Source organism: Sylvia atricapilla, chromosome 11 (genome assembly GCF_009819655.1).
Source record: "Sylvia atricapilla isolate bSylAtr1 chromosome 11, bSylAtr1.pri, whole genome shotgun sequence".
NCBI classification, from domain to species: domain Eukaryota; kingdom Metazoa; phylum Chordata; class Aves; order Passeriformes; family Sylviidae; genus Sylvia; species Sylvia atricapilla.
The window spans coordinates 12,363,818-12,382,286 of record NC_089150.1 but is presented as its reverse complement, the minus strand read 5'-3'; the positions used below and the strand labels follow the sequence as shown (position 1 = coordinate 12,382,286).

General features: G+C 47.0%; 1 protein-coding gene across 1 annotated transcript in view; it reads left to right on the top strand.

Moving 5' to 3' along the window:
- The first annotated feature begins 811 nt into the window (after positions 1–811).
- The window catches only part of NCKIPSD (NCK interacting protein with SH3 domain), a 61,618-nt gene continuing 43,960 nt past the window's right edge, over positions 812–18,469 (top strand). Inside the window, exon 1 of the mRNA XM_066326712.1 lies at positions 812–1,036. Within this exon, the coding sequence (XP_066182809.1) occupies positions 866–1,036 (171 nt within the window). The 5' untranslated portion in view covers positions 812–865. The remainder of the gene's footprint in view (positions 1,037–18,469) is intronic.

Genomic DNA, 18,469 nt, shown 5'->3' with positions numbered 1-18,469 from the left:
GGGTCAGTCCCGGGGGTCAGTCTCGGGGGTCAGTCCCAGGGGTCAGTCCCGGGTGCCACTCCCGGGGGTCAGTCCCGGGGTCAGTCCCGGGGTCAGTCTCGGGGTCAGTCCAGGGGGTCAGTCCCGGGGTCAGTCCCGGGGGTCAGTCCCGGGGTCAGTCCGGGGGTCAGTCCCGGGGTCAGTCCCGGGGTCAGTCCCGGGGTCAGTCCCAGGGGTCAGTCCCGGGGTCAGTCCCGGGGTCAGTCCCGGGGTCAGTCTCGGGGGTCAGTCCCAGGGGTCAGTCCCGGGGTCAGTCCCGGGGTCAGTCCCGGGGTCAGTCCCGGGGTCAGTCTCGGGGGTCAGTCCCGGGTGCCACTCCCGGGGGTCAGTCCCGGGGTCAGTCCCGGGGTCAGTCCCGGGGTCAGTCCCGGGGCTCAGTCCCGGGGGCAGTCCCGGGGTCAGTCCCAGGGGTCAGTCCCGGGGTCAGTCTCGGGGGTCAGTCCCGGGGTCAGTCCCGGGGGCAGTCCCGGGGTCAGTCCCGGGGGTCAGTTCCGGGGTCGGTCCCGGGGTCAGTCCCGGGGGTCAGTCCCGGGGGCAGTCCCGGGGTCAGTCCCGCTCCAAGAGCCGGTGGTCGGCGCCGTCTTGCCGCCTCAGAGACTCTGCGCGAGCCGCTGGCGCCCCCTGCCGGCAAGGGCCGGGGAGCGGCTCCGCCGCGCCGCCAGGGGGCGGTACCGCGCGGGGGGCGGGGCGCGGCGGGGCCGTGGGGGCGGGACGTGAGGGGCGGGGCTGGCGGGGGCGGGACGCGAGGGGCGGGGCTGGCGGGGGCGGGGCCAGTCCGGTCCGGGTGGGCGGAGGTGCCGGTGCTGTTGGTGCCGGTGCCGCCGCCATGTACCGGGCCCTGTACAGCTTCCGCTCGGCCGAGCCCAACTCGCTGCCCTTCACTGCCGGAGAGACCTTTCTGCTCCTGGAGCGCAGCAACCAGCACTGGTGGCTCGTCACCCGCGCCGGCTCTGGCGAGACGGGCTACGCGCCGGCCTCCTACCTCCAGCGGCTGCAGGTGGGCCGGGGCGGGCGCGGGCGGCTCTGCCGGGGGTCCCGGGGCTGGGCGGCTCTGCCCTGGCCCCTCGCAGCAGCGGGCCTTTCCTGGCTGTCCCAGGCCCGGTTTGTGCCGGCGCGGTGGTAGAGCACAGTCCGGGTGCTCGGAACACCTGCTCCCTGCTTTGGGCAGCTCAGCCCCAGCCCCTCATGGTTCCTCGCGTGTCCTCTCTGGGAGCCGCTGGCCGCGCTGGGGAAACGAGTGTGCGATTTCTGTGGCCGTGACTGCCCCCGCAGTGTTTTCGGCGGGCGGGAGCAGTCTGGGACACTGTGGCATAGGAATCCCGTGGATGCAGGGAGGCAGGAGACATCTCCTGTGATGTCAGGTTTGGGCAGCACCAGCCCTGCGGGTCAGGGGCAAAGTGAGAGCTCAGCAGGCTCAGCCAGAGGAAGAGGGCTGGGTATGGATCCCCAGAGTGCCATCTCCAGGGCCTGAAAATCTGGCGGGTTCTTCACTCCTGCAGAACTGGGAGAGGAAGATAGGAAAATTCCTGGGAGATGCTGAGGGGGATTCTCCTCCCTGGAGTAAACATGATTACAGGTAGGCTGGAATCTCCCGGCCTGCAGGCATGGTTGGTGTAAGTTAGTGGCACTCCTACGGCCATCTCTGTGCTGCTTGTTCAGACAAGGGGCTCCATGTGTGCGGTACCCCCACACTGAGAGGATAGTGAGGGGTGATTATCCTCCATCCATTAACACACCATGACAACCCCCAGCACACCCCTACTGTCCGGGGGGCTAGGAGAAGCCATGGCAGCTGCCTGCAGTGGCAGCACCTACAGCCAGGTTGGTGGTACCGGGAAGTGCAGAAGGTCTGAGCACCAGCTGTGGCCCTAACTGGAGTCCGAGGATGGAGTACACCTCTTGCTGCTGGGGTGTGAGCGCTGTGCCCGTGCAAATGTCATGGGAAGGAGGGTGCATGTGGCTTGTACAGTGCAGGGGCTGCTTAGTGGAGGCTTATGAGGGAAAACATGGCTTCTAAAAATTAAAATAAGCATTTCATGAAGAACTGTTTCATAGGGGCTTTTGTACTTTTGGGCCTCGGGATAGCTGTGGGACCAGGATGCTGAAGACTCTGCATCAGCGAACGGGTAACTGCTGAGAAACGCACGTAAATGTTACAAATGGGCCTTTTGGCATCTGTCTGAAAATGGTGACAACCCCCTTTATTTTAATGTGCTTCTGCTGCTCCTTCAGATGCCATTGAATTTCTGATTAGCAGTAAATCAGGCTGTAAGTAAGTGTGGGCGTGGGCTTTGCAGAACACTCCAGTGAAACAAGCATTAACAGGAGAGTGTGTACGTGTGTTAGGGCAACACCAGGTCCCTTTGATGGCTCCTTGATCTGTCCATCCTGTGAAGCTGAGGCTCTTCTGCAGCCTGGCAGGATGGCCTCATGAAAGGAGGACATCTTGTGTATCAATAAGCCCTTAATAAGCTATTTACAGAAGCTGTTTAGTTACAGAGCAAAGACCTTATTAACTACTAGATTTTAAAACCCCACAGTGGCATAGCTCCAGGTTGCTGCTCATGAGTTTCCTGTCTGCAGTGTCTTGCTTCATTTGCTTGTGTGGCATGACGTCTTCTTACTGCTGTGGGTGCAGGAGCCTTCTCCTAGGCTGCTCACTCATACCATTTTTTTATTGCAGGTATCTTGCTAGTATGCATCTCAAAATCTTACAGGAAAAGTAATTATTCTATGACTTTACAGTAATTTCTAGCATTATATTTCACTACAGCCTCAACACAGCTTGCAGCCTGCCAGGCTAACTCCTGACATGCTAGTAATGCACTGATATTAAAGCAGCATTGCTGGTGACTTTGTGAGCATTCCCTCTAGTTCAGCTGTAACTTTCCCAAATACCTTTGGCTCTTGTTGCAGGAAACAGTCTTCCCTGCATCTGCTCATCTGTGTTTTGTCCATTAAATTTCTAGCAGCTGAATTTGTTGATGATGTGTGAAGCAGCAGGATCTAATTTGCTGCTCTGCAGTTGCAGTCATCCTGTGTGTCTTTTACTGACTTTCTGTTGCATCCTACCAGCTCTGTAGAGCTGATGTAAAGTCAAAATGTGTGTTTATTCAAGGCAGAAAGCATCTGCTCACTGAGAGTGTGCTTGAGACTGTTTCCAATGTCCAGGAGGAGTGCAAACAATTTGTCACCCAGTTTTGGTTTAATAAGGGCACTGAGACCAATTAGTGACAGCGGTTTGGGAGGCAAATTAATGCTGCCCCAATCACAGCAGGGAAAAAACACTGCTAATGATTAGTGTTAGCAGGGAGAGAGAGTGGCCAACAGGAGTCACCATTGTAAAGGTAAGCTTGGCCTTCCTTAGTGCAGTTAGGGTCCAGGTGAGCAATAGGTTGGAGAACAGCACAGCCCCTCACAGAGAGCTGCTGAGAAGATGCTCATGGGGGAGACTTGGGCTGCTATTGCTGCTTTGCACTATTAGGAGCATTTGTTTTCTTCTGAGTTCCTCTTGAGTTTCAGGTTTGGGTTTTTTTTCCCTCAGATTTCATAGATATGGGATATTGATGCCTTGACTTCTCTAAAAGAAAAAATAATTCCCAGTTATTATTTAGTGCTTATTTTTGTTCGATGTCTTTTTGCAGGATTTTGTACTGAAATCCTTGTGGCTCAGTATTGCTGTTAAAGGAGACTTAGTTGTAGGGGAGGAGAAAGCTCCACCAACAAATACTTCTTAGAATGCCTCTAAGAAACAAGTTGGGGCCCAGCCAGAGCACCAGAAGGTACAGATGATGTGAAATTAATTTGAGTCAATTAGAAACGGCCAACTTCAGCTGATATTCCTGCTGATTTTACTCTTCTGTAGTTCCCTTTTAGCTCCTGTTTGGGTTATTAAGAGTCATTTCAAGCCGAGTGCCGTTCTGGGAATAGATGCTGAGGCTGTCAAGCAGCAAGAGGGGAGAATTGGGCTGTGCTGCTGAATGGGGCAGCTTGTGCACCACACAGAGAGAGTTACTTGTTGAAACAGTGGCATTAGGTGTGGCTCAGACCTAGCTCTGCATGGCCATGGTGGAGATCTTGGGAGGCCACGACACCAGCAGGTGCCCAGCAAAGTCATGTACTCAAGGGCTGTGGGTGCTGGTGCTAGACAAGTGAAAACATGCACCTAGCACTGTTCAGGTGACAGCACAAGAGTAGCTGCCTCCAGCTACTGGTGAAGCAAGAAATGTGCTAATATCTTATGCCAGGTGAATACTGCTGCAGCAAAACTGTCCACTCAAGTGCCGACCTTCCTATTGAATGGCAAAGTGCCCATCAACATAAGGTTGGTCTTTTGTCTCCAGCTGTGTGCTGATGCTTAAGTGGTGTATGAGTGGCAGAAAAATATGGGGATTAAAATGGAGCTTAGGGTCTCTGGAGTCAGACAGTCACTCCAGAAAATATGCTTTTCAAAGCTTTATGTGCAGCTGTAAAATATTCACTTCGGAAAGCTTGCTTAGGTGCAAAAGGTTCACTTAGTGTCAGGAAGGGACAAGTGCCAAATCTAGCAAATAATAAGGTTCCTTTCTGTGGGATAAATAGCTCTATGTTGCTATGATTATGATAGAACCTGGAATTTTGTAATGGGAATGTTGGAGTTATTCCAGCTCTGGATGAAGATTTCAGGCTGTAGCACAGTAGTGCCAGGAGCACAGAGGGAGTGATTGTCCTGGAGGATGCTGAGCTGTGGGTGACATTTGGCCTGCCAGGAAAGCTGATGTGCTCTGCTCCTGGCAGGACAGGGGCTGGCTGTGGTGGTTTGCTCCTGCTATGGGACCCACGTCCAGGAGCAGCAGGGCTGCTTCAGCTCTCAGCTACACTGGGCACCACGACTGATCTTGTCTCATGTCTGCACCAGCCCAGGCTGCATTCCTTGCTAATGAAAGTGTTAACATTAAATGCTGGGCAGGGGAATGGCAGCTTTAAAATGCTACATTGGTAAATGTCAGGGGTGCAAAAATACATTCTAAGTCGCAATGAAATGTTTCCTGATGAAGTGGGATGGTTTAGCCTGCTGGCTGTTAAAAATCAGCTGTATTAAGGCATTAGGAAACATCTTTGAAATTATTATTAATATCCTTTCCAAAATTGCCTTAAATTTATTTGGAATAACTGAAAAAATTGTTTGTAATGTGGATTTTGAGTCTCTGATCATGATTTCACATTGTACCTCTGGAGGAGCAAGGGAAGGTCTGTCTGGGTGCAAATGTGTGTATGCTGATGGCCAAGAAGCTTTGGACTGCCGGGTGAGAAAATGGAGCCAAGCAAAGAGTATAACAAGCATTTTGAGGATGCCTTGGATTGCTGTTTGCTGTATCTTTTTCTACAAGAATAAACAGGCATGTGATAAAAATAAGAGACTGCTTTGTGCAGCCTAGCAACAACTTAAAATTCTCCTGCAGCATGAGCAAGTGCCTAGCAGCAGAGTACAGGTAGTCCTGACCAGGCAGGCACAGGAGTGGTGTGTCACCTCCCCAGCTGCAAAGAAGACTGGTTTCTGTGAGGGAGTGAAATCTGAGCACTCTCTGTTTGCCCAAATCATTGTGTCCTGTTTGTGTTGTAGCACTGACCTAGGTTCAGGACTGGAATTTTGTGTTGCAGAGTGAGGTAGGAGCTGCCTTTCCTTGCAGACCAGGGCATGCCAGGGCTCAGGGTGTGGGTCTCACAGCTCATGGGCACTCCTCCAGCCTGATCACACATCCTACACCCGGCTGTGCTGTCCAGCCTTCTCCTAGGCTGCCTCTGCTCTCGTCAACCCCATTCTCAGTTAATTCAGTTTACCAGCTTGCTGGAAAACTCCTTGTTTCTAATCGTGTTGCTTCTCTGCCAGGATCCCCTGTGCATTGGTTCAGGGATGGAGCAGCATGTGCCAAGGCTGGTGCCGTGTAGGATCACTGTGGCAGCTCAGGTACTGTCAAACCTTCCACACTGCCATGGAGACAATTATGGTTGTGGAACACAGAATCATAGAATAGCTTGAATTGGGAGGGATTTTAAAGATCATTGACTTCCAGCTCCGCAGTTGGTTGTACATTGTCAATCACAGACTAGTTTGGGTTGGAAGGGACCTCTGGAGATCATCCAGTCCAATGCCCTGCCACGGCAGGGCCAACTGGAGCAGGTGACACAGGAATGTGTCCAGGTGGGTTTTGAATGTCTCCAGAGAGGGAGATACTACAACCTCCCTGGGCTTGCTGGAAACTGAGTTTTGGCAATTGTTTGCTGCAATTGTTGTTTCCCTCTGCATAAAATCCAGCTTTTAACTTGGTGTTCCTGACCCTTGGCAGAGTTGCTCTCATTGTTCCTGAACATTGTACAGACTGTTGTATGGACTGTCCCTTGCGCTGGAGCCTGCAGTGTTATTTGTCATCTGCTGCAGGTTTGACAAAGCTTTCAATGGGCATGAGAGCTTAATTGCAATAACACAGATCCTGAGTAAGTGCTTAGGCTAAAAATAAAGATTTATTTTGGAGAATAAGCAGCTGGTAGTGCTTTGTAGCTGAGGCTGCGTTTCTTGACACATGCAAGAAAGTGAAAGAACGAAGCATTTTTTTCTGGGCTCTCACACAGAAGGGGTGATGTCATGTCAGAGCTGCTTCTGCTTTGAGATGAAGTTTTATTCTTTTCCCCTTTACACAGTCAGGGGAATTATAACAATTTCTAATTACTGTAGTGAAACACTTGAAATTTTAGCCAGAAGTTCTACGATCTTTCATGGTCCAGAATGATTAAAGTAGAGCTACAGTAATGATCTTTAGTCTTGGCTGTGAAGACGTGTTATTCTCACTTTTACTCCAATTAAAAATAATTAAGCTTTTGATGCCAGATAAAATTTGTCTTTGTGGCCTGGACACCCATGTATGAGCAGCGTTGGTGGTGTGGTCTTAACGCTCCTGTGTCATGAGTGGAGTCACACTGGTGCTTGCATGGATGGCTTCACTGGGCTGGAAATATTAAACTTGTTTCAGAGTTCAACAACCTGAAGGCTGCTTTGGTCAGAAGTGAGTAGGCAGTAAGGACATGTCTGAGAGCCCATGTCCACTCTTGAGCAACGTGGCTGCGGCTCTCTTTGCTTTGGAGGCAGGGCAAGGTGAGGGGGCAGACTGGAAAGAAGATGCGGCATTTTCTTCCCAGCCTTTGAAGAGGCACTTGCCCAGAGCAGACAGACACAGATTGGTTCCCAACTTCCCTGCAGGGTCACAGTGTCTGCCAGGTCATTGTACTCCTGCTTTCTAGTGCTGGGCTGTGAGCATTTCAGAGTGTTGCACAGGTGATCACCTGCTGTTACTTTGCAATTTTACTCATCAAATCTGTGATTTTTTTTTTTCCCTACTGTATGGTTTTTGAACGCTTTTAATCAGGAGAAGGAGGCTAGACTTTTTCTCCTTGTTTTTATCTAGATGATGAGCTTCTTATTGCAAAAGGAAGAACTGCCAGCTTTGAACTAGGAGCATCCTGCTCTGCATGTGCTTCTGCATCACTTCTCACAATTCCACGTTTGTCTTTTCTTTGAGTATTTTCAGCATCCAATCAGGTGAACTCTTATTAGAAAAAACAACAAACCTAATCCACAAAAAAACAAAGGAGGAGAGATTTGTATTGAAAGAAATATGAAACCAATAAACGAGAAAGTTCATGGAAATTGATTTTCCTGTGATTGTTGCTCTGTGTGAAGTACAGAGGGAGCAAGACACTGAAGAGCAGGGAGGAATACATATTGCTTGTCCTTGGAGAAAAATGGGCTCTGTCCGTGATGATGGGAAAACAATGTGAAGAGTCCTCCTCCTTGCAAGAGAAGATTAACTTCCATGCAGGGGGAAGCCTGTAAACTAGGGAAGGCTTTGACAGAAGCAGACTATATTATGGTCACTAGCTGACCTAAGAAGATCCCTTGCAAGGCCTTGGGCATATTTACGCCCATGGGGAAGGTCAAATCCCGTGGTGTAAAGTGGGTATTTACATCTGTCAATGGTTGAAACGTGCAAAACAGCTGAACCTCTCTGTTGAGAAGGGCTCTGGTTCTGGAACAGAAGCAGCCTCCTTTTTTTTCTGTTCCTTTTGTATTTCAGATGTACATAAAACCAAAGAGAGTTTATAAAAGCGTCCCAGATTTACTCCCTCATGAACAATTTAAACTTTGTCATTTCTAGACAGGATTATGTATTCAGTGTGTGAGCTGTCAGCCTGGGTATTGGAAGAAGGACAAATTCCAGAAGGGTTTTATAAGGAGGGAAGTACAAGCAGCCTTAGTATGCAACTGTAGCATTAGATGGTCTGCAAGAAAATTAGATTTCACAGATGCTAACATTCTACATGGCCACTGCCATAACCAAAATTTTTCAAGCCACAGATTCTAACAGAGATCTGTGTGCAGAGATTTTCAAATTAAAATGCATGTGCATTGTGTTTCTTCCTGAGATGAAATTTTAAATTGAGGCTTTCATCTTGGCTATATCAGTAAGACTTGGCTCCATTTATTTCACTGAAGAAGTGTATTTGTGTGCGAGCTTACAGGAGCTGTGAGGGTTGGAAGTGTTTGGTGTTGGACTGGGGAGTCAGCTGGTCCTGCAGGGCTGGTAATCTCTGCCTCCCAGAGTTGCTGTTGCTGTGTGATGTGATGATGCCAGCTTCTGGTGGGAAGAAGGTCTTGTTTCCAGGGCCGACACTCTCCAGAGAGAAGTGGGTGCTGGCACTCTTGGAGGACACCAGTTTGTGCTTTTTATGTGAGTTGGCACCTGGATCTGAAAAACCCTTATTGCATTTAGAGGAAAAATTCTCATTTGAATTGGCAGTCCACTGGCAGTGCTTTCTGTGGACCCTGACTGACCTCATCGCCTCAGGTCTGAGTTGCAGCAGGAATTGTGGGTCCTGGTCCTGCTTCTGGAGGAGCATCACTGCTTCCCCAGCCAGTGGCTCACAAATCAAATTTTGACCTTTAAAAGAGGGTCTTGTCAAACCTTATTTGTCTTGACTTTTATCACATGGTAAAACCTTTGATTTTAAAACCAGGGTTTTGAAGCTTGTCATGTGAGAAGCGGAACAGAGGACATGATTCATGACTGCTTCTGTCTCTGCTCCCCTTTGGCCCCCACTGCATTCTCACCACAGGGATATCGAGTGCTGTTCTGGGGAAAGCTCTGCCAGTGCTAACTAGATATCAGGGCAAATAGAGTTGTCCAAAAGACAAGACCCACCACCTTGGGACAAGAGGCTCAGCTTCATGTGAGATCATCTGTGTTCATGCTCTGCAATGCAGAGCTGTTTGCTTCCCTTTCAAGGGAGCAAAGAACTAAAGCTTGTCCTCTTACAGCATGAGGCTTAGGCAAAAAGGAGAAGTAAGATTTTGTCAGCTTTTTAGAGTGAGGTGGGAAGTCTATGGGTTTGTTTTTCCTGGTTATTTGCTTGTCTGTTGAAGTTGTTTACAAGAAGCTGTCATTCCTTTCCTCCTTGGAAGCTGCTTGCTTCTTGTGAAGCCCGTGTCCTTCCTCCTGTCCATGTGGACTAGCTAAAAGGGCAATGTCACCCAGCTGCAAGTGCGATGAGTCCATTCCTCTGACTCAGGCTGCCTTTCATGCTAGTGGGACATGCTTTTGAATAGGGATCTCCTGTCATGCCAGTGGTGGGGGAGGGGAACCATCTGTGCCTCTTTGTCCCCCTTCACTGCTCAGGCTGGGGTGGTGTGTGTGAAAGTGGTCTTCAAGGTGTTGATTTTTTCTGTGATCTGGAAATGCCACCATAGGCTGATATTTTAGGTTGTTCAGCTGCTCAAGAGTTATAATTATTTTTTTTATTTAAAAATCAAGCTGTTGGACTAGGCATGCTAGATAATTCCAGGCTGTGGGTTGTTTCTTGCTAAATCACTGGTTTCAAGTTCAGATTAGATCTTTTCTAAGTAATAACTATTAATTATTTCTTGGGGTTTTTTTTTGTAGTACAAATAGGGACAGTGCCTTGTAGTATGGAAACCTTAGGGCAGGCCTCAACTCCAAACCTTCTATTGTATTGAACAAAAAACAAAGGATTGAGGGAGAATATGAGGCAAGAGCTGCAAAAACAGACACCCACAAGGAGGCAGGAATTGCTGGGCTGATGTCTTGATGAAAAGGTCTTTTAACACCTGTCCATGAGGTTTGTGCCTGGGTTCATACCTCCTCAGCTTCTGATGTAATTAGGGTGTCATCTCCCACTGTTCTGCTGCCTGCTCTCCCTCCACTGCTCTTGAGCTTACCGGCCAAGAGGCCGAGGTCAGCCTCCAGGTTTCATCCTCTATCTCTGGAGGTAGGAAGAAAGCCTTGATGGACCACACAGGTGCCTTTCACCCACTTGCACCTGGGGAATGGAAGTGGTTGGACGGGTTTTTGGGGTGGAGGGCTCTTTGTCAGCAGAGTTTAGTTGGTGTCAGTGTGCTGCAATGAGAACCAGGACAGCTCCTGTGGAAACCAGATGGCCACCTAGAAACATCAAGTTGAAGCTCTCCACTGAGCAGACAAATGCAAACCTCCGTGGCCTCTGAATCTGATGTGACAATTCCTTTTTGTGTAAACTCTGAATTCTGTGTCTTTCCAGATTTCCTTATTCCTTTTCCTGAAGAAAAGATGCGTGTTTGCAGGGGGACGGACAGACCATTGTTTGAACAATGATTTGCATCCAACTGACCAGCCAGAAGGCAGGTCCATGGGCCCTTCCTTCTGTGTTCAGGCTTAGCTATCCCTAGGGAATATCTGGGAAGAAGTTCAAGTATCAGGAAAGTCCACATTTTTAGCATGCTAAAAGAATAATTGCATGAAATCCCAGCACCTCAAGTAAGAACGATGATCATAAATAATTCATTACCTACTTACTGCAGAAGTTTAGGGACTTCCCTAAGGCTGGCTAAATCAAAGTGTTTATAGATGAAGACTTTTTCATTTGACATCAAAAAAACACAATATCCCTTGATGTGTTGAATTCTAAGTAATGAAGTTTTTGCCCTAGAATCACCTTTACTGACTTAAACTGGTAAGTGCATCCCCTTTAGTTTATTTTTTTAAATTGATTTCATGTGTCTGTCATCCATTAGCTTGATGACAAGAGATAGCAGCAGCATTGAAATAATTGTGCAGTCGTTATCAAGGGACCTGCAGAGTATAATTTTTTTTTATATCAGGGATGGAAGGAAACCCCTCCAACATCCAGTTTTGGGAAGCATCATCTTGCCTGTGGTCTTGGGCACTGCCTTAGAAGCATTGCCCAGTGATGTGGGACAGCATCTGAGCCTTCTACATGCATGAACACATGTGAACTGGCTGTGTTTTTGAGCTTGAGATCTCAAAATCATATTAAGCTCTGGTCACTTTAAAACCTTTTAAATACTATTAATATTTTGTTAATGATTCAGCATAAATGTTTTCTCAACAAAATCTCCTGTTGGCAGTGTTTGGTCTTATGTGACTGTGGATGGATGTGGAAGACCACACAAACCTCATAGCTGGGCTGAAGGGAGTTAGGGGTGGTGAAGGGTGATCAGCCCTGACCTGGAAGAGTTTAGAGGGATGGGAGAGAGAAAACATACACATGAGTTGTGCAAACCATGCAGCTTCAGAGTTACTGTCACTCTTTGCCTGCTGTTAGGCAGCTCCAAACCTGCATGCAGGAGGTGAGCTGAGTCCTGGCCATCTCCATTCCTGCAGGATTTGTCCCACGTGATATGGGCTGGGAAGATTTCCTGAAATACAGTGGTTTGCTCTCACTGATGCCTCTGATGGGTGCTGACACAGGTGAATGTGGCACGAGAAGAATTAGATGCAAGAAATCAATCCTGTAATGAGCCATAGGAGCTGGGAGCAACTTTTGCACATGGGAAATGAACAGTCTGACAAAGGCAGGTTTTTATGTTCACTGCCTCAGAAAGTGAAGAAAACAGGATCATGGCTGTTTTGCTCCCTGAAGCACAATGTCCTATGAGGACATTCCCTTCCTGTCCCCATTTCTTTGTGTTTTCAGGAAAGCCTGTGCCACTCTAAGCTGCGAAAGGAGATGGGATTATAAATTGCAGCTAAAGCATAGGCTGTTTTTCTCCTGCAGATAGTGTGGGACGCTAATGGATTGCTTTTCTTCCATGACTCACCTCTTACTTCCTTATAGGTGAAATGTCAGCAAATCTAGTTGAACCCTTTAATTTTTTTAAGGTAAAAAAGGTCTCTGAACAAACCCCAGAATTTGTTCTGAAACTGAATCTGGAGATAACAGCAAGTTATCCTCATTCCTTTGAAAAACAGAGCTAAACTTGCAATTCTCAAGATACTTTTCTAGGTCAATGGAAACCGACAGTCTGTTGAAGTTTTGCAGCACAGAAAAATAGTATTCTGCTGTCTGCCAGTTAAAAACAACTGCAGGATCTTGAATTCAAAATTTTCTGAGGTTTATTTTGGCTTGTGCTGTCTTTATTATCACACATGTAACAGTGTAAGATACTGCTGTAGATCTCAGTAGTATCTTTATTGGTTTTAGGGTATGAATTAGCTTTAGTTTTATCACTGTCCCAATAAAGCTTGATTGCATTGACTCGCTGGATTTGGTGAGAGTCAGGAAGAGAAATATCAGCAGAAACATCCACTTTACAAAGAGTAAATGTAGGTGCAGGAGCAGCTCTCACCTAACAAGGATGTGTACACACTTGGGTATTTTGTCTGTGACCAATTAGCATGATCAGCCTCTTGGCAGTGCAGCATGTGTGGAGTATTTCAGCCCCTCTGATACCTTCTCCATTGCTGCCCTACACCTCCACCCTCAGCAGCCTTTAAATGGCTTTTCTCTAAGTAGCTGGCACACCTAACTTCATGTAATTCTTGTGTATAGCACTGATAAGCCAAAAGCATGAATAACATCCCCTGTTCTATAATGCTACTCTGAACATGTTAATATATGCAGCTACCAAAACCCATGGCACAGGATCCTCTTTTGGAGGATGTTCCTTCTTGCCATAGCCTTACTGTGGCCTGCCTGAAAACAAATGAGCCTGTAAGGATTATATTTTATAGTGAGTCTGGTTGTTACCTTGTTTAAATCCCAGAATGATTGATCCCTACCAGTCTAAAGTCATGAACTCTCCTGGGGGCTGGAAGAAGCCTGCTAGGGCTCGGCATGCTGTTTTGCTTAGGTGGTTATGGGTTTACCCAATGCCTCTGAGGGTCCAGCCCTTGCAGAGAAGTGGCTAAAATCAATTATCATGACAGTGTGATCGAGTGGGTCTTGAAAAAGCAAAAAGGTTGTAATAAGGAAAGAAAATAATACAAAACCAAAGACAAAGCTGAACACAGTGTAAAGACAAATCTCCTACCTGCTACTACACCTCCAAAAGCATGGAACTTCTTTGTTCTTTTTTTTTAGGTGGGCTCTTGGTCGAGGGAACAGATCCAGGACAATAGAGAAAGTCCACTGCAAACAAGTACAGACATGCCAGTTCCCAAGAGGACAGGCCCATCCCAGCAGTGAGCAGGACCCATTGTTTCAGCACTGGTTCCCATGGGAAACCAGTCTTGGTCCAGCAAATACACCTGCAGGCAACACTTGGCAAACATCCTACTTCAGTCAGGCCAGCATGCCTGTGTGAGAATTTTAAGGGTCTTAGTCTCAGTCCTTGAGGGGCTTCAATCTTTGTCCTTGACGATGGTCATGAGGCAGATGAGGGATCTTCAGACTGTCTCTTATACTTACACAGAAGTAATCTCTGCTTGGGGGTGGGGGATGCTTAACTACAGGTGGGCAAACTTGTTTGGGATTCCCATGTTGGGAAATATGTCCCTACCTGTCCTAGTCGAGATGGCCACTGCACTCAGAGTGCTTCATTATAAACCTCAGGGAGCTTCAAGTATCAGCACCATGTTATCTGGAAGTCTTTCATATCATTTCTATGTAGCAATCCTATGGGCAGCTCTGCAGAGCTCTGGCTCTTTCTCTCCTTCTTCTCTCTTCATTCTGCAGTTCTGGCTCACTGTTTCCTGTCCCTAGCACAGCGGCTTACCTTAACTGTCCCTTCCACAACCTCCTGTCCCTTCATCCTCACAGCACAGCCAGCAGACTCCAACTGCCTCTCCACTGACTCACTCTTTTATCACACCCAGCTGTGAGGGCAAGGCTGTTCCCACTCTTTGGTAATTAACAGCTGCAATATATTGGAGGCAGTGCCTTTAGCACTATCTCTATTGTTTTGCCACACCCACCAAAGAGGAGATGTTTCTTCCACACTGGTGGGAGCTGTTCAGTACAGCTTGAAAATGCTGGAGGGAAGCATTTCAACCCAATACTGGTGTTTCAAATCTTTGTGCCTGTGACCCAGAGGGGGCTGTGGAGAGAAGCAAATTTGCTTGTGAGATCCGTATTGTGGGAATGTTATATGGGCACCTGCTTTGGAGAAACCTTGTACATATGCTCGCTACCTTGGGTCCCTGGCCTGAAACACCATTAGTGGAAGAAGTCCTCAAGGACCTTGGTTTATCTTTTGTACTTAGGAGTTGTATGAAGGGCTGATAGTAAAAGTACTGTTGGCAAGTCACCGCTCCACCTTGGAATGAGTTTTGCTCCATGAGAATGTGGAGCTGCTCTCTTTGAACAAAGGGGCAGCATAAACCCAGCCAATATGCGTTTTGCTTGCAACAATTCTACTCCTGGTAAAAATAGTCAGGTTTTCCATGTGGTGATCTAGGGGTCATTTTATTTCAGAGGAGGTCACACATGTGATCTGGTAACACAACATCCTAAAGCTGAGTTTCAGGTAGGGTGCATCAGTAATTTGAGGAAGGGAAATGCTCATTACAGAGGAAAACACTGGATTTTCTCTATAAGTTAGTGTGTTCTGATCCTGCCCTGCTGGCTTTCTCTTTATTTTGGCTGTGTGTTATAAATGGATGTAGGGATTTAGATAAGTCCTTGCCTTTGGCCTAGGGCCTCTGGCAGCAGGCAGTAGCTTTATTGAGGCAGCCAGCATCCCAAAACTCACTCTCATTCACAAGTTCTTTAATAATGGCTGATTCAGTCTATTATATAATTAATTATTTATTTAATAGACACAAAACTAACAGACGTAAGACTTGAAACTAATACTACACAGGAATAAGGACAAAAAGAGACTACCAGTAGATATGTACAGTGTGGGGTTAAAGCTACCTATTAATTTTACAGCTAGTGAAGAAATAATATAACTTAGGCTTCAATGTATCTTACCATCCAATTGTTGCTGGGCACACATTGAGATTCTTCCTCTCAATTCCTAGGAAAATAACCACGGAATCTGCGTCCAAACTCCGGGGAGGGGTCTGGAATTCTTGTCAGGGTGTGTGTAAGAGGCCTCTGCCTCTGTGATAACTTTTGCGTCTTTTATAGTTTGTAAAACAGTGTTTCTCCATCAAGAATATTTCTTTTATCTCTTCCCACATCTGCTCTCCTGACTAAGATGTTGATTCTTAGCTGGGGTCTGAGCCCTTTTGATGCCAGAGATGAATCCTTGCTGGGCCTTTCAGCCCAGGTTCTCTCTTTATGCACCAATTCTCTGTGGTAGAGAAGAGGGGAGGGGTGGTAAATATCCTGCCACAGTGTACAGGGGAGCTGTGTCCCTTCATGGCAGAGGAAGCAATGCTTATTCTCCATGTAAAGTCCAAAACACAGAAAAGTTCTTTTCTATCCAGATTTTTAACTGATCCTGCAGCAGCAAGCTGCCTTTGATCCTCCCGACTAGAATGATCTTAGGGGAGAAGTTTCCAGGGCCTCTCTCAGGTTTGCTCACAGTATACAAGACAGTTTTTCATCTCACAGTGACAGCTTAGCAGGAAAGAGCCTAGGCTGTGCCAGGCCTGGCAGTTCTGATCCTGGTGCTACTCAAAAGATCCTGGGGATTCATGTCTGGTTTACTATTTTGTGCAGTTTACAACTGTCCAGGACTATAACTAGCTGATGACTTTTCTGTGGTTGCCCCTTAAGGATGGAATCTCTTTTCTCTCATTAATGGCTTTAATGAAGTACATACTGCTGTTCATCCAGTGGATACCAGAAAGTGGTACTTGTTCTCCATGTGACAGACTCAAATCTTTCATGCCAAGCCCACAGGCTCTGCACTTCCTTGGATGGTGGCTGTGCACCCTCCTTGCCCTTTCTGCTTCTTGCCTGGCCAATGTTCCTGGGTTGTATGTGTCTGCCTGCTGCCTGTCCTCCCATATTCACTGGGACTGAGACAGCAGGTCCAATTAATTTTGCATTCCTCCATTTTCTGTCTGTATAAGAGACACTTTATAATTTGCCCATGGTTTTAGGTTTGGCCAACACAGTTATTATACCCAGAGCACATCATAACTCCAGTGTGCTGTCATCTGACTCTTGCCAGAGTGCTGGTCATGGAACAGGGAGGATTTGGGAAGAAAAGCTGCTAAATCACAAATTCCTGTGCAAGATGAATCATGAGTTATTACCTCTTTCTCAAACACTGCAAGCTATTACATCAGTACCAATCTGTGGCATGCAGGAGGAAAGTCCCTTTCAGTTAATATGTACATATGGGCTCCTTTGCATCTGTCTTTGGGCATCAGATGAATTGACAATATAATTGCATATTTTTCCTGTTTGACCCCTGGAGACTTTACTTACTTTACCTTCATGTACTGGAAGGTGTTTCAAAGCAGGAGTGAATGGGAAGGGAAAGACTTCTCTTGATTGTGGTAGAAATTTGATTTTTTTTTTTCACCCTACATTTTATATAACTGTCACCTTTCTGGCATTTTGCTACAATCTCTGCTACGGAAATAAATTGTAAGGGGAAACTGAGCCTTCCTCTTTGAATGCCAGAAGAAGAGCCAAGACTCACAGAGTTTTCCAGTTTTGTTCTTTCCTCTGGGCTCTGACCTTGCTCCTTGTTCAGGCAGCTCTTGGCAAACCTGATTTACTGCAAAGAGAGTTTCTGTGGCTGGATCTTCATCGCACATCCATGTTTTGCCAACTCAATCAAAACAAAGATGGGCCGAGATTAGCACCTTGCACTCTTCCCAGCACTCTGGGAACTTAGAAATTAGCTGCATTTTTGATCATAATTAATATAGGGGATTTCTTACAGACCTGTGCAAATTTTGTGCAAGTGATCTTGGAACTGTCCTGAATCTCAGTGAGCAAACAACATCTGTAGCAATTTTTTGGGCTACCAAACTGAAGACTACACAAAGTCTGGCAAAATCCCTTCCGTTGGAATTTTTTTTTTTCACTTCAAATGTTAATATGTCAAAAGTCTTGGTATACTTCTAGTGCTGCCCTGCAGTATGGTTCCTTCCTCCTTGATACATCCTAGTTCATAATCCTGAATTTTCATCAACACAGGCTATCCTACTGTTTTCTTTTTCAGTGTAGATGATAACTCTAGTATGTGTATGTATGTACATTTTGTATTTATATATGTATCAGTAGAATTGTAAACTTTCCTGCACAGATGACACGTTGATCATGGCAGATACTGCCATGACAATCATGTGCAAAAATGATGCTGAACAGGTGATCCTAAAGAGAGGGGTAGCTCTGTTCTCTGGCAGCTGTTCCCCTGGGGCAGGCTTGAGCCAGGGCAGTTCCCTGAAGCATTGAGAGCAGTAACAATTAAGGCAGCAGGAAACAGCAAGATATGTAAGTATGTGTTTATTGTTCTATTTTTAAAATTTCTCTCTCTGCTTTTATCCTCTTAGATTGTTTTGGCATGAGACACGTGTTCTTGTTACTGGAGAATGCAAAATTATGAGGGGAAGGAATCAGTAGCCGATTGTGGTCATCGTGGCCAGTAAACAGGGTTTGAGCATGGCTGGAGAGACCTAGGATGAAGCATTTCCACCTCACGAAGTACAAACACGCAGTGGTGGGTTGCATTGCATTCTGTTGTCCCTCAGCCTGTCTCTGCCCCCTTCTCCCTGACTCGAAGGCTTCCTGCTCTTGGGAGAGAAATTGGTTGAGGTTTGGTTACTGTGCATCCCTCTGCTGCCTTCAGGGTTCCGTTTGTTCCAAATGCCTCTTGTGCCTGTACTGTCTCTAGCTAGTGTATCTCTTTGCCAGGAGCTCCGGCTTTTGCTTTAGTGTGAATTGCACAGCTTAAGCCCTTTCCCTGGCTCTCCTTTCTTTTCATTTCCCGTTTGTGCCGCCTGTCCGCTCGAGCGGCTGCTGTCAGCACACAGTGGAAAAACACCGCTCCGTGAGAAACGCGCTAGCGTATGGGCAGGAATTCCTGGGCTGCTTCTTTGTCAGAAGAGCTCAGCCATGTCTTTGTTTTCTTGCTAACCAGTCAGAGATACTGCACGTTTGTTTGGAGCTTTTCTCATCTTATTTATTCAGTAACCAGGGCAGTTGCCCTTTGTTTCACGTGTGTTTTTTGTTGTGTGTTTTTAAGTGCTGCGAG